Source organism: Rhipicephalus sanguineus, chromosome 1 (genome assembly GCF_013339695.2).
Source record: "Rhipicephalus sanguineus isolate Rsan-2018 chromosome 1, BIME_Rsan_1.4, whole genome shotgun sequence".
Classification (NCBI taxonomy): domain Eukaryota; kingdom Metazoa; phylum Arthropoda; class Arachnida; order Ixodida; family Ixodidae; genus Rhipicephalus; species Rhipicephalus sanguineus.
Genome location: NC_051176.1, coordinates 118,291,985 through 118,306,840, shown reverse-complemented (window position 1 = coordinate 118,306,840; position 14,856 = coordinate 118,291,985). Strand labels below are relative to the sequence as shown.

The window sequence follows — 14,856 nt, the reverse complement described above, 5'->3', positions numbered from 1 at the left end:
ATGACTGCCTTTCATGCAAGAAGCCGATTTGGGAATACTTTATCGCATTAACCGCGCACAATGTGCACTCCCTGTACCTATTCTGTAAACAACTGTGCTTTCTTTCTGTCCAAGATTATTATTTCTACTGTAAAAACTCCCCTCATTTTGAAAGTACTAATTACAAAAATGTCCAGGAGGGCTTCTAAATGTTGTTTTCATAGAGCGCCGACAGCTAAACCTATGAGGAGCATGCCAGCGTTATATCCTACATAGCATGTAAGATAGGCACGTCCAACAGAGGGAAACTCCGTAACTTCTCACCCCCAATAATGGAGAGTCAACCAACATATTGATGTATCTCGCAGTGCAGATGGCAGTATCAACACTAACATTTTCATTCTGTTAGCATCTCGTAAAAGTATCTCAAATGCTTATCACAGTATCTTCTATGTGTATCATGATACAATTGCAAAGCATCTTTGCTCAGCCCTGCCTTGGGCATGTCGGGAATGTATAGGCATTGCAGCACACACTGGACGAGGACGAAGAATAAGCAGCACCGGACAGGCGCTGACTCGCAACTAAATTTTATTAGGAAAAAATCCACACATCTCTACGAAATGAATCATGACGAGTGGGCGAAGCTCTGGATATCGTATGGGTGAGTAACTGTACATTACCCGAGCGTTACCCCATATAATGTAAATTGAGTGACATAAAGTGACATAAAGAGCCGACGACAAAGCTAGGTCCTAAGGTCCATAATGTCTACGTTGAAGTCGCCAACTAGTATAAAGAGTTTGTGCTTGTAGGTGTTTTATGAGGGCGGTCCGATAAGTACTTAGCCTCACCGCGAGAGCGCGACGCTATCGCAAAGGGCATATACTGACGTTGAGTACGCTCTCTTAGAGGGACACATGCGAAGGTCCAGTCGAATCGGGCTCGCGGTTTTGTTTTGGCAGCTTGAGGAAGCAGGTGATTTCCGTGTGTCTGTTAAAAATGGAAAAAGAGCAATATCGGTCAGTGATTCGATTCTTGTTTTTGGAAGGGAAATCGCGCAGCGAAATCAAAGAGCGACTGGATGCCGTCTACGGTGAGTGTTCTCCTTCGATGGCAACTGTCAAAAATTGGTTGAACGAGTTTAAACGTGGTCGCTCGTCGGTTTTTGATTAGCCTCGCCCAGGGCCCCGCAAACGGCTACCACGGCCGATAACGTGGCAAAAGTCCACTACCTCGTATTGACAGACCGCCGACTGAAGGTGCGCGAGATAGCTGAGACAGTAGGCATCTCAAAAGACCGCGTGGGTCATGTCCTGCATGAAATTTTGGGCATGAGAAAGCTGTCGGCGCGATGGGTGCCGCGTTTGCTCACTCCGGCAACAAGCGCGTTCGTGAGACCACTTCAGAGCAGTGTTTGAAGCTGTTTAAGCGTAATCCGAAGGTGTTCCTGCGTCGTTTTGTGACCGTCGACGAAACATGGATCCACTGGTACACACCAGAAAACAAAGAATAGTCGAAACAGTGGAATGCATACCGAGAAGCTGCTCCGAAGAAAGCGAAGACTGTCGCATCGGCCGGAAAGGCGATGGCCACCATTTTCTGGCATTCTCAAGGTGTGATCTTCGTCAACTACCTTGAGAAGGGCAAAATGGTGACAGGACCCCACTGCACCGAATTACTGGGCCGATTCGACACCGAATTGTGAAAAAAACGGCCACATTTGGTGAAGAAAACGGTGCTCTTCCACCATGACAACGTGCCAGCTCACACCTGCGCCGTCGCCACGGACAAGTTGGTCAAACTGGGCTACGAAGTTGGGAAACAAGAATAAATCACTCGGGACCAAGTCTGGAGAATACGCTGGGTGGGGCAGCGTATTCTCCAGACTTGGTCCCGAGTGATTTATTCTTGTTTCCCAACTTAAAAAAGTCACTTGCCGGACAAATATTTGAGTCAAATGAACAAGTTATCACCGCCACAGAAGCCTACTTTGCAGCTCAGAAGAAAACGTATTTTTCTGACTGGATCAAGAAGTTGGAGGATCGCTGGGTCAAGTGCATAGAGTAGAAAGGGGCCTATGTTGAGTAATAAATCGACACCATTCCAAAATTTTCGTTATTCTTTTGAAGGCTAAGTACTTATCGGACCGCCCTCGTATATTGTACTGTCACAATTATGATTGATGTTCGTCTACTGTAAACCTTTTTTTTTATTCACATACACACATGTTTCGGCGATAGCAACGGTTTTCTATATACCGTGACAGCCGACAGTGAGAGTCGTTGGCAAAACTAGGTCCTAAGGTCCATAGTGTGTATGTTGAAGTCACCGACTAGTTTAAGGGTTTGTGCTTGTAGGTGTTTTATATTGCTCTGTCACAATTATGATTGATATTAGTCTGTTGTTAAACCTGATGTTTCAATTTTACACGGTGCTGTGCTGTGAGCACGGCCTACGAACAACGGACAAGCTTCGACACTAAGGTGCTTCACCCCTAAAACAAATGTGTTATATAGGTGATGCACATCATAACTGAAAAGCCTGAAGTAAGGAAATACAGATAAACTTTGGTATCATATTTTGAAAGTACTACTTAAGTACATAAATTCTGCATCACTGAGCAAAACTGACGGCAGGCTGACACACTTATCGCCTTTCCTTCGAAAAAGGAAGGCCTCAATGACTTCTCTTGCAGTCTGCTGTTTATGGTGTGACAGTGTCATGGTGTCGCTAAAGAAGAGTGTGCAGCCGCATTCCTGACAATTTCAAACCGTGTGCCACTCGGTGAGTATACGGTATGACCGTGTCCTTTTTTGCTCTGGTGATTCGTTCATCATCCCCAGCCTGTATTCCATTTGTCTTCAAACAAAAAAGATGCGCAAACGTTTGAGGACAAATGGAATACAGGCTGGGAATGATGAACGGACCGCTAGAGCAAAAAGTGCATGATCATACCGTATACTCACCGAGTGGCACATGGTTTGAAAAACGTTGCCAAATGATACTGTGTTGACGTAGTTTTACAGCGAAAGCTGTTATGAGATCATTTCACCGGCCGTTTTTGGCGCCGTAGTTGTCCGCCGTCGCCGCCGCCGCCGCCGGTGTCCGTAACCAGTATCGCTCGAAATAAGAAAAAAAAACGAAATAAGAAAAAAATTCCAGGATGGAACGAGGTTCGAACCTGGGCCCTCTGCGTGGGAGCCCAGTATTCAACCTCTGAGCCATGCTGGTGCTTGAAACTGCTTTGCAAAAAGGTCCTATACAGGCTTCATGTCGGGAAGGAACCACATTAGCATATGCAATATAGCGTGGTAGAAGAGTAAAATAAGCACCAAGCGTCGCACAACGCGAATTCTGTAACCAGGCGTCACACAACGCGAATTGCGCAACGAGTAGGTTGTTGAATGCTTCCAACCCATTACGAAGAGCTCTGCCATAATTCTTCATCGTCATCAGGCACAGCATCAACAAAGTGCGCATAATGCCTTACATGCGTTTAGCAGGTACCAACGCTCTCCGTAGAATGACGAAAAATGGCACAGTGCCTGCTGCCCTACTTCTAAAAAATTACAATGATTTATAGCGTAGTGGGTTCCTCGCAAGTGCACTTGTATTGGTTGCCAAGGAAGCCCATAAGCGCATGATCCATTTCTTCGGGGTCTCAGTAAAGTTCTCCCCCCCCCCCCCCCCCGTCTCTCTCCCACGTCAACGTATGTTATACAGCATGACGGGAGAGGGAAATAGTATCCGGGCGTCACCCAATGCAAATTACATAACTGGTGGGCCGTTTAAAGATTCCGACCCATTACAAAGGGCTGAGCCATAATTCTTCATCGTCATCAGTCGTCGGTCAACAAAGTGCACATAATGCCTTACAGACGTGTAGCTGGCGCCTCGCTTCTCCGCAGAATGACGAATAATGGCTTAGTAGGTGCTTCCCAACTTCACAAAAATTGTGAATTATGGCGTAGTGGGTACCTTTGTAGTGTACTTGTATTGTAGCCCCAAGAGAGCTTAACGGCCTCTAGAAACGCCGCTCTTTCAGCTTTCGCTGTGACTGTGCTGCGGTTTCAGCGCAGGCCTGGCATTTTTTTTTAGGGGTAAAGCACCTTAGGGTCTAGGCTTGTCCGGTGTATGGTGTTGACCGTGCTCACAGCACAGCACCGTGTAAAATCCCATAATAAAGGTTTAACAATAGACTAATATTAATCATAATTGTGACAGAACAATATAAAACACCCAGAAGCACAAACCCTTTATACTAGTCGGCGATTTCAACGTAGACATTATGGGCCTTAGGACCTAACTTTCTCGTCGACGCTCACTGTCCACTGTCATGGTGGTTAGAAAATCGTTGTTATAGTAGTCGAAACATATGTGTGTATGTGAATCAAAAAATTTGGCAGATCCCGCGTACCATGGGAATCGATGTTATGCGTTGGCGACTTCAACGTACACATTATGGACCTTAGGACCAAGCTTTGTCATCGACTCTTTATGTCACTCAGTTTACATTATATGGGGCAACGCTCGGGTAACATGTGAGACAAAAAAAGTTGAACAGTACACTAACATCAATCATAATTGTGACAGAACAATATAAAACTCCTACAAGCACAAACCATTTATACTAGCAGGGGTGCAACAGCCGAAATAGGATTTGGAGCAATTTTTGGAGCAGCAAAATCTTGCTTTTGGAGCACAAAAATCCAAATTTGGAGCAGGTTACGAAAAAAACCTGAATTTTTTAGCCCGAAATCCCAAATTTGGAGCAGTATAACAAAGAAGGCTTACTTTTAGAAAAGAAAACAAAAATATGTAAAAACCATTCAACATCAGCTAATTCGTGCACAGTGCACGTGAACACTGATATTTCAATAAAAGCAGTATATTGAGCCACCCCACAGTGCGAACAATGACTAAGTCAGCGCGAACAATGACTAAGTCCACATTAGCATTTGCAGGACCTGTCAAATAATTCGACAGGCACTGGAAATGCTAATGTGGACCTGCGAACCTGGCAACCTGGAAATTTGGGAGATTCGTAAAGCAGGAGCAAATGGGGGTAGCGAAAAAAAAAACTGGCATATGCTTTTGTCTATTGTTTCTCAAGGCCGCAGAAACGCCATACACAACAGCTCCAAATGATTGCCCATAATTTTTTGGACGTCAGCGATCATACTAGTACTCGTAATTACACGGCGCGTACACGAATGAGTAATTAAGGAACAAAATGTGCTGTGTCCCTGACAGCTAGCACTAATAGCCCCTTCTAAATCTCAGTATGCTTTTCCGCAGAACACCAGTATACTGTGGCAAAAGTTGCTTAAAAAGCGTTCTGCACGCAATAAAACAAGCATAAGGAAAGTTGAGTACAACTGTCCTTTTCTATTGCGATAGCAACCACATGGACACTCTCGACGAGTTCTTGCCGTCATCTCCCTATAAAGTCCAAATTGATAACATATCCCTGTGCATAGTATGTTCTACCGCGGGTAAAAGCGCACGAGTGCGGGCAACGAACGTGGCCGAAGCAGATATCAAACGAGCCAGCACATCTGCGTCGCTCGGAGGGCGCACGCGATAACACCACTCCGCTCGGGAAGCCTGCCATCGAAGCATAGAGGAAATGCCCCGCCCATCTTGAACGAGCATGAAAAGACGCGAGAGGGGGCAGGGGGAGGGGGGGCTGTCCCTCGAGCAGCAACTTTGAACTTTGATCCTAAGGGCGCGGTCGCGACTGCTGGCGTGCGCGCTATCTAGCGCTATCTCGGCAGCAGTCAGCGGGCGGCTCGTATATCCTGCTACGCACTGCGCTCTCATTGCGAGGACATTGTGCAGAAAGAGCATCTTTCCCTGGAGCGGCCGTATTCTCTTACACCAACGTTTTGTAGAGTTACGCGAGATCGGATACAAAAGAGTTTGCTGCCAGCCTCACTTCGTACAACCGTGACGTTGCAGTTTGTTGCTACCGTATTCATTGCTTTGTCATTGCGGTGAAACTGACTTTTTTCTTTTCTTTTGCGGGGGGGTTAGGGTCTGCGCGTCTGTAGTGGATGACGATGCCCACACTGCAGATGAGCAACGCGGCCTCCAGTTATCGGTCAAATTTGTGAAACTGAAAAAATTTTAAGCTGGTCGGGCATTTTGGCGCAGCGTGGCGCAATTTTAACAAATTTCATGGTTTTGGCTCAGCTTGGCGCAAAAATAAGGAATTGTATCAAATTGGTGCAATTGGCGCAGCTGTTGCATCCCTGTACTAGTCAGCGACTACAACGTAGACATTATGGACCTTAGGACCTAGCTTTGCCCACTCGTCATCATTCACTTCGTGGAGGTGCGTTCCATACCACACATTCTCTTTCTGCCACAAAATAAAAAGGTCAGAGCACCATAGAAATACCAACATTAAGTGCCCATCAATCAAGCACATGACAGCACAATGCACGCTGGAGTGAAAATACGCAAGAGGATGCTGCGGTGCAAATGCGTATGTAAGCGCGTTCCAAATGACACATTCTCTTTCTGCCATGGATGAAAACGAACGTAAGGCACGGCATGCGGCGGCTCAACGGGAACGCCGATGACAAGCTACTACTCCAGAGGCGAGGGCGCGGGAAGCGGTGGAAAAATGGCAAAAACGACAAACGGGAGATTCACGTTTACCGAACGATCCCCAGTGCTTCGCCAACTCATCATCATTCACTTCGTGGATATGCGTGGATTTTTTGTCTCCACATAAGCTTGCATCCATGTGCACAAAAGTGTAGAAAAGCATTGATAAGCAAAGCAAAGGCAATGAAAGTGTCCCTGATAACTTTCCACTATACTGATTGCAAGGACCCATTGTTCATCAGATATCATTATCATGTGAAAAAGCTTACAAAGGCCAGAGTGGAAGATGCGTTAACGTTCATCTTAGGAAACATGACCGTTTGTAAGAGACAAACCCGTTCAATCTCGGCGCCCACTGTCAGGAATGCAGCTGCGCACCCTTCTTCAGCAACACCATGATACTGTTACACCATAAACAGATAGGAAGAGAAGTCATTGAGGCCTTCCACATTTGAAGGAAAGGCGATAAGTGTGTCAGCCTGCCGTCAATTTTTCTCAGTGACGCCGAACTTATGTATACTTAATTAGTACTTGCAAAATATGACACCAGAGTTTATCTCTATTTATTTGCTTCGGGCTTCTCAGTTATGATGTACAGCCGGCCAAATTTTTAACTATCGCGTGCGAGTGCCGACTTTTTTGTGCGTCAGCGCCGTATGACGGAGCCAAGTTGCAAACAGGGTGAGAGTAAGCGCATGCCCATGAAGCGCACTCAGCTGGGCCCATCGTCTGCTTGGTTGTTCCTTCGTGAGAACGTCACACTGCATTAACTCACTTCAGACAAACAGGCAGCGCGTCTTGCTCGTATCTTATATTGCGAGATCGACCGAGAAAATGAAATCCGCAGACATCACACACCCGCGTGCATGAGATAAGCTGACAAATGTGGATCGTTCATTCGTTATCTGGTGATGCAACCGTTTTTTTTTTTTCTTGTAAGAGGGGCGCTTACTCTCGCCCTGTTTGCAACTTGGCTCCGTCGTACGGCACTGACGCACAAAAATGTTGGCGCTCACGCACGATAGTTAAAAGATTTGGCCGGCTGTACATCACCTATATATGCATTTGTTTTTCTTAATAAGTTTAGTTGCGAGTCAGTGCCTGTCCTGTGCTTCTTATTCTTTGCCCTTGTCCTGTGTGCACTGCATTAACCAAAAATGAACACATACCAACTAGCTGAAGTTTCCATTCTTATGTATAGGCAAGGTGGCAAAAAAAAGAAAAGATGGGAGGCTAAAGCTGACCTGTTTCTCCATTCTTTCTGTTGCTTCTCAAGCTCCAATAGAACAGACTGATGCTGCTGTGCCACCAGGTCGTAATCATCCCGAGCAGTCTTGGTTTCAGCTTGCGAACGTTGCAGCTGCTCCGCCAGGTGCTCAATCTGCCGCTTCATCTGATCAATGACACCTTGGGAATGTGCATCGGTAGTCTCAGTGTTGTCAGTACCGGCTGCATTTTTCCGGCGCTGCTTGAGTACAGAGTGCGCTCGCACCTGCAATGTTGCAGTCATAGTGTCCCAATGCAAATCCCTCAGCCATTTCTTTATGACTCAACTCGTCTAGCAGCCAGCAAGTGACTGCCCGAAAGATACAACACAAAACACAAAGAGAACAGGCTATGCCACCTATTGTTTGGATTTTGTACTCCAACCACACATGGTAAGCATGGACTGGGCACTGCACTGTAATGTGACTATTGGGTCTTAACTCGATGATTGACAAAATTTCTGACTTTCTTTTAAATGCAAAGCATTTCTTAGGGAACCAAAGGCATTTTGAGCATTTCTATCGATCTATGTGCAACCCTCGAGATGGCGATCCTGCCGCTGCGAGCGTGTCCTTCTTCCCTCCTCTCTCCAAACCTCATCCTGCTGCTTGTGGGTGCCACTGCACTAGCTGCGCCAAAAAAATATACATATTTAAGGCATGCTTAAGGCTTTGGCACTGGCAGCACCACTCTTTCTTTGGTTGCTGCAGAAGTCTCTGAACTTCACTTTGTTAACCTGACACCAGATGACCCACTAAAAAAAAAGAATGCTTGCCCTGTGTTACACTTTGCGCTGCACATGCGGAGGCCCTGATGCATTTCGAAATGGTCGCTGAATAGCGTCCGAATAGTGCTTTTTTCTGAATAGTATTCCGTATTCCATGGTATCCCTGTCGTTCACTCTTTGTTTTCGATGCTGCGTGTGTGTGTGTGTGGTTTCAATGAGCACGAATGGAGCAGCCCCGGACAATGTGCAGTTTCATGTTTTTTGTTTTGTTTTTTATGTGGACAACTGCATCATCACTACCGAGGAGATATCAGATGAGGCGCTCGTGTAAAGTGTCTCAGGCGACTATGACCACAACGGATCGTCGGAGGCCTACCCAGCACGCGAAGGAAGCGCTGGATGCCATTGACGTTTTGCACCGTGCTGCGGGCTGATGGAGCAGCGTTGTATTCCTAGATGTCCTACGAACATTCAGTGTTGGCATCCCTCAATAACAAGCAACAGAGCAAAATAAGTTTTTTGCCACTAAATAAATGTTTTGGGTGAGCTCTGCCTTCAGCACTCCCTTTGTTTAATTTGAGCGTTTCTTTTTCGAACTTCTGCACTGAAACTGCCCATAAAGAAAACCTCTTCTCAACAAAATTTTTCAAAAATTTCATTATATCCAGGTTTAACTGTAGTGATGAATATGCACTAGTGACCTAAAAAAGTCATCCTAACCATGTGTCTCTTGTAACAGTGTAACAGTGCCTCTTGTAACAAGATTTTATTATAATGAGATTCGACTGTATTTCATTCCATACATACCCATCGATGCTGGACTGTGCTCTCTTATGGATTTGAGAAATACCGTGCGTTTCCCAACCTCAAACCACTCTTAGCATCCCGCAGCTACAAAACTAAGATTTCAGGCGGCAAGGCGATAATCGAGGAAAACGCAAGGCAGACTACTAACAAGGCTGTGCATGCTTCATCACATTAGCAATGCAACAGACGTTAGTAGATGCCATAAAATTCTGAGATTTGCTCGCCGTGGTTTGGCACAAAAAATCTCGGTTTTTATCAGGATAGTGCAACGACTCACATTTGGCACGGGAGGGGAATCAGTGCAACTTTCATTACAGGGATCTCTATTTAACATACTAATGAACTTCTGACAGCAGTTTAACATGCATAGTGCTCTTTTTATTTAGCTTATAACATTCACTTTTCGAGCAAATGCTGTATGATGAATAATATTATACTTTTTGGTGTCATGCTCTCTAGCAAGCTTCCTTCTAAAATACAGAGAATACAACTATCCATTTTGTACTCACCTTGTACTTTTCAAATTCCACCTTAGAGTTCTGCAGTTCTTCGTTTGCAGATTGCAACTTCCCTCTGAGAGAAGCAATATCAGATTCCAGCGTCCTGATGTTTTGCCGATGTCTCTCACGATCTGTGCGTAAGGTGGAATCTAGCACCAAGAGCTCTTGCGATACTGTGGCATAACTTTTCTGAAACAGCGTACAATCACCACATAAAGTGCATAAATATTGTTGGCAACAAAATAGGAAATATGCTAAATACAAAGCACAGTCAGTCCAAGAATTCAGCTTTTTTTAAAGAGGGTAACAGTAGCTAAGTATTCTTCCTCAAATGGTAGTCATGAAAATGCACATAAACTATTCTTTTTAGCAGAAATTTAGTCACTAAAAAGCAACACTTTACCCATTTAGACTGCTACTCTCGCAAAACACCATTATCGTTCATTTCACAAAATAAAATCATTTCTCGAGTAAATGAATGTCAAACTTGATTCCATTGATGAGGCTTATTAAGCCTCATCTTGCAGTAACAGTCGATGCCTTTCAAAATGAAGCGTTACATATGAACACAGTTTAAAGGATGGTTATAAACTGACTTCACAGTCCCTTTGAAATTTCGCTACAAAGTGCCAAACTCACACATACGCACAAAACAAATGGTTTTCATTCCTAGTTACACAAAAACTTTAGCAAGCACTCTCAGAGCCAACTCAAATGTGACTAGTGGAGTGCATAGCTTCTAGTCCATGCCATGCAGCCTGGTGACATGGGAAGGAGGAGTCATGACAAACAGTCATTTTGTAAATTTGCACCTTCATTCGGTGCCACTTTAGCAACTAGTGTCAGTATTAATACCAGTACTAAAATAAACCTTATTATCGGTAATGCAAGATTGTACATGCAGTGCTCATTGGCATACGGCATTTATTTTGCCTGCAGTGGCTTTTAATACACTAGAATACTGAAGGTATAGCATGCAGGAAAAAGTCACCAACACAATTCACTACTAGAGCATTCCTTGTTTGCATAATCGAGCTTAAGTATCCAAAGCTGCAACTTTGTGCTAGTGCACCTGAGACAGTGAAGGAAAGCACCGAGTGACAGAGTATTGATTGTAACACATCAGGGTTGGTCAAGATATTCAAAACACTCTCATCACCGCTAGTCTATGCTGCATATACTACTAAAACACACATACTTAATCAGTTTAAGGGGGTATGGTAGGGCATATGTGTCATCTTTGTTTTAGCCTTATATCTCAGCAACTGTTCCACAATTTACTGCGAATTTTGCCTGTTGATTAAGAACACTTTTGGGCTTCACATCGCAAAACTTTTTCTCTTCAGCTTTCTTTCTTTTTTTTTTATTTGAGAACCAAATTTTAGCCTGGTGTGTAAAATGTGATGCACCTTTTTTCGGAAACAAAAAACAGCATGATCGTAAAATTTTACACCCTAATGACACATAATACTCGCTTTAGACCCTACCAAAAAGAATGGGTTCCTACATTTATCTCGCCAGAAAAAAAAAATATTACCTTCGTTTATCACATACAGTAAGACAGACCTTCCAATCAATAGTTTTTTCCTTAATTATAGCCGAGATATTTTTTCGAAGTTTTAGGATTCAGACTATATGGAAGGGACTTCGGCATAACCTCAGATAATTTGAGCGCAGTCGGTCAGATAGTTTTGAAGAAAAGGTACATCTACGTTCAAAATTTTTCAAGAAAGTTATGCTGAGAAAAACTCTATTTTGTTTAAGAACACACACGCAGAGTGTGCTCAGAGAGAGAAAAAAAAAACAACCCCTGGGAAAATTTGCAATCACAACTCATGAAAAAAGCAGAATACAATTATCTAGCCATATTTAATGTAAAAAAAATACCTACATACCGAAATTATGATAGAAAACAACATGTAAACAAGCCCCTGCATCCCTCAGGAGACGCAGTTTTCAGCACCATTTTTAAATGGCTTTGAGCGTTCTTATGCACTCACCACTGCATGGTTTTGCTCCTCACAGTGTGCATTATTTTTTAGTAATGAAATAAAAATATTCCGTTTTCGCTCTATTTACCCTACCATAACCCCCACCCCCCAACCTAAAGTACAGCAACGTATCACAGAGATGAAAAATTCATGAACATGAGGTATAAGATATGCACATACAAGATATGATAAGGGATTTTCTAGTAGGGGAATTAATCACACATTCTGAGGACTCTTTTTGATGCCTAAAAACAAGCAAGCATGCTGCTTCTACCTTCTTCCGAAGATTCAGAAAGTTTCCATAGATGAAGTACTTATCACGCTAATACCAGACAGCCCTATAGTATCCAACAACAATACACCTACTGAGCCGCTATCAAATTTTCTAAATCAGCTTTTATCTAACATACCATCTACCCTTCCATCCTTTGTTCAAGATACACCTCCTTTCCTTCGAATTATAGATTCCACGAAAGACACTCTTGGATCAGGCCATCTGGGTAACATTAGATGTCTGCTCCTTGTATGCGAATATACCTACCACTGAAGGGATTGAAGCGGTCTCAGTCACTCATAGAAAGCAAGCAAACACATAATGCTGAAGTTCACCTCTCGTTACTAAAATCAGTCCTCACGCTTAATTATTTTGAATTTGATTCGTCCTATAAATTTTTTGTACTAGTATGGGAGCCCTTTTGCACCAACGTATGCCAGCATTTTTATGGGACAGTTAGAATCGGAGCATTGGAGCTTTTGAAATCATCTCCGCTATATAGACGACATAATTATATGGGAACATGGCATAAATGCACTAAACACATTCATTGACCACGCTAGTACTTTACCCTAGTATTAAATTTACCATGCATCATTCTTCCAATGAAATTAACTTCCTAGACACGATAGTATCTATTGAAAGAGGAAAATTAAAGACAACACTTTACAGGAAACCAATAGATAGCCAACAATACCTAAATTACACTAGTCATAACCCGCGATGCTGCAAACAAGGGGGATCATTGTAAAAAGACAGGGCGTGCAAACACGGACACAAGAAGGAAGTCAGGACACCACAAACGCCGTAACAAAAGGTCGACAGCACGTTGCCTAACTACCGATGGCTTAAGTTTGACCGTCCTAAAATTCTTTTCTATGGCTGTTAATGCTTTTTCTGAGAACACACTGTCCGGCATAATTACAAAATACCCTTCCTTATCTGAAATTACTGGCCTGAGTTTCTTCTCGACACAGTAATTAACCAAAGGCCGGATAGAATCAGAACATTTGAGATGCATATTAGAACCCTTGATGTTAGCAACGCAGTCTGACATGCAGTGGGAACGCTCTTCCTCAGGAACAAGTCTAGTGATTGTACGCGGCAAACTTAAAACGTCTATTGGTTTCAGGTTCGGCTTAAAACAGTATTTAGGACCTAAGGCTAGGGTTTTGCAGTGACTATCATCTAAGGCAGCTCCTCCAAGGATTAGCAAGTTATTTTGCGGTGAAACAGTAGAAATAATCTTCCTCTTACATGGTTGAAGTTCTCGAAGTTTTACCCTCCATATGAATTCCGCATGCTGGTTGGCTACCCTCATCCAGTCGGCGTACATCTGCTTCTGGCGGCGATCGTCACGCGAAGTCGAGCAACGGACCTTGAGGCATTCCTGGTAAAATCTCACTTGACGCCATGATTCCGCGGTCAATATGGCACATATCCGCCTGGCATGTCCGGTAGATGGTTGCAGAAAGCCGCACAAAAGTTGAACTTCAACTGGGCAAACTCTATTCTTAGAAAACCATGAAAAAGTTCTAGCACGGACCAAGCAAATAGCAATTAAAGAAGCCAAAGAGGCAGGATTGTTCAGATAAGTAGGGGAGCTTGGTCCGTGCTAGAACTTTTTCATGGTTTTCTAAGAATAGAGTTTGCCCAGTTGAAGTTCAACTTTTGTGCGGCTTTCTGCAACCATCTACCGGACATGCCAGGCAGATATGTGCCATATTGACCGCGGAATCATGGCGTCAAGTGAGATTTTACCAGGAATGCCTCAAGGTCCGTTGCTCGACTTCGCGTGACGATCGCCGCCAGAAGCAGATGTACGCCGACTGGATGAGGGTAGCTAACCAGCATGCGGAATTCATATGGAGGGTAAAACTTCGAGAACTTCAACCATGTAAGAGGAAGATTATTTCTACTGTTTCACCGCAAAATAACTTGCTAATCCTTGGAGGAGCTGCCTTAGATGATAGTCACTGCAAAACCCTAGCCTTAGGTCCTAAATACTGTTTTAAGCCGAACCTGAAACCAATAGACGTTTTAAGTTTGCCGCGTACAATCACTAGACTTGTTCCTGAGGAAGAGCGTTCCCACTGCATGTCAGACTGCGTTGCTAGCATCAAGGGTTCTAATATGCATCTCAAATGTTCTGATTCTATCCGGCCTTTGGTTAATTACTGTGTCGAGAAGAAACTCAGGCCAGTAATTTCAGATAAGGAAGGGTATTTTGTAATTATGCCGGACAGTGTGTTCTCAGAAAAAGCATTAACAGCCATAGAAAAGAATTTTAGGACGGTCAAACTTAAGCCATCGGTAGTTAGGCAACGTGCTGTCGACCTTTTGTTACGGCGTTTGTGGTGTCCTGACTTCCTTCTTGTGTCCGTGTTTGCACGCCCTATCTTTTTACAATGAACACTTACCAACTAGCTCAGCTCTCTGTTATTCTAAGCTTCATTTCTAGTACTCTGAGCCCTTTTCTGTGTTCCCCTACTTATCTGAACAATCCTGCCTCTTTGGCTTCTTTAATTGCTATTTGCTTGGTCCGTGCTAGAACTTTTTCATGGTTTTCTAAGAATAGAGTTTGCCCAGTTGAAGTTCAACTTTTGTGCGGCTTTCTGCAACCATCTACCGGACATGCCAGGCGGATATGTGCCATATTGACCGCGGAATCATGGCGTCAAGTGAGATTTTACC

The 14,856-nt window shown here is 43.9% G+C and overlaps 1 protein-coding gene across 4 annotated transcripts in view; it reads right to left on the bottom strand.

Moving 5' to 3' along the window:
* LOC119396674 (GRIP and coiled-coil domain-containing protein 2) overlaps positions 1 to 14,856 on the bottom strand; it is a 114,038-nt gene that overhangs the window by 36,056 nt on the left and 63,126 nt on the right. For all 4 annotated transcript variants that reach the window (XM_037663976.2, XM_037663999.2, XM_037663984.2 and 1 more), the window contains 2 exons: positions 9,907 to 10,086; positions 7,842 to 8,089 (listed from right to left, as the gene is read on the bottom strand). In XM_037663976.2, the coding sequence (XP_037519904.1) occupies positions 7,842 to 8,089; positions 9,907 to 10,086 (428 nt within the window). The remainder of the gene's footprint in view (positions 1 to 7,841; positions 8,090 to 9,906; positions 10,087 to 14,856) is intronic.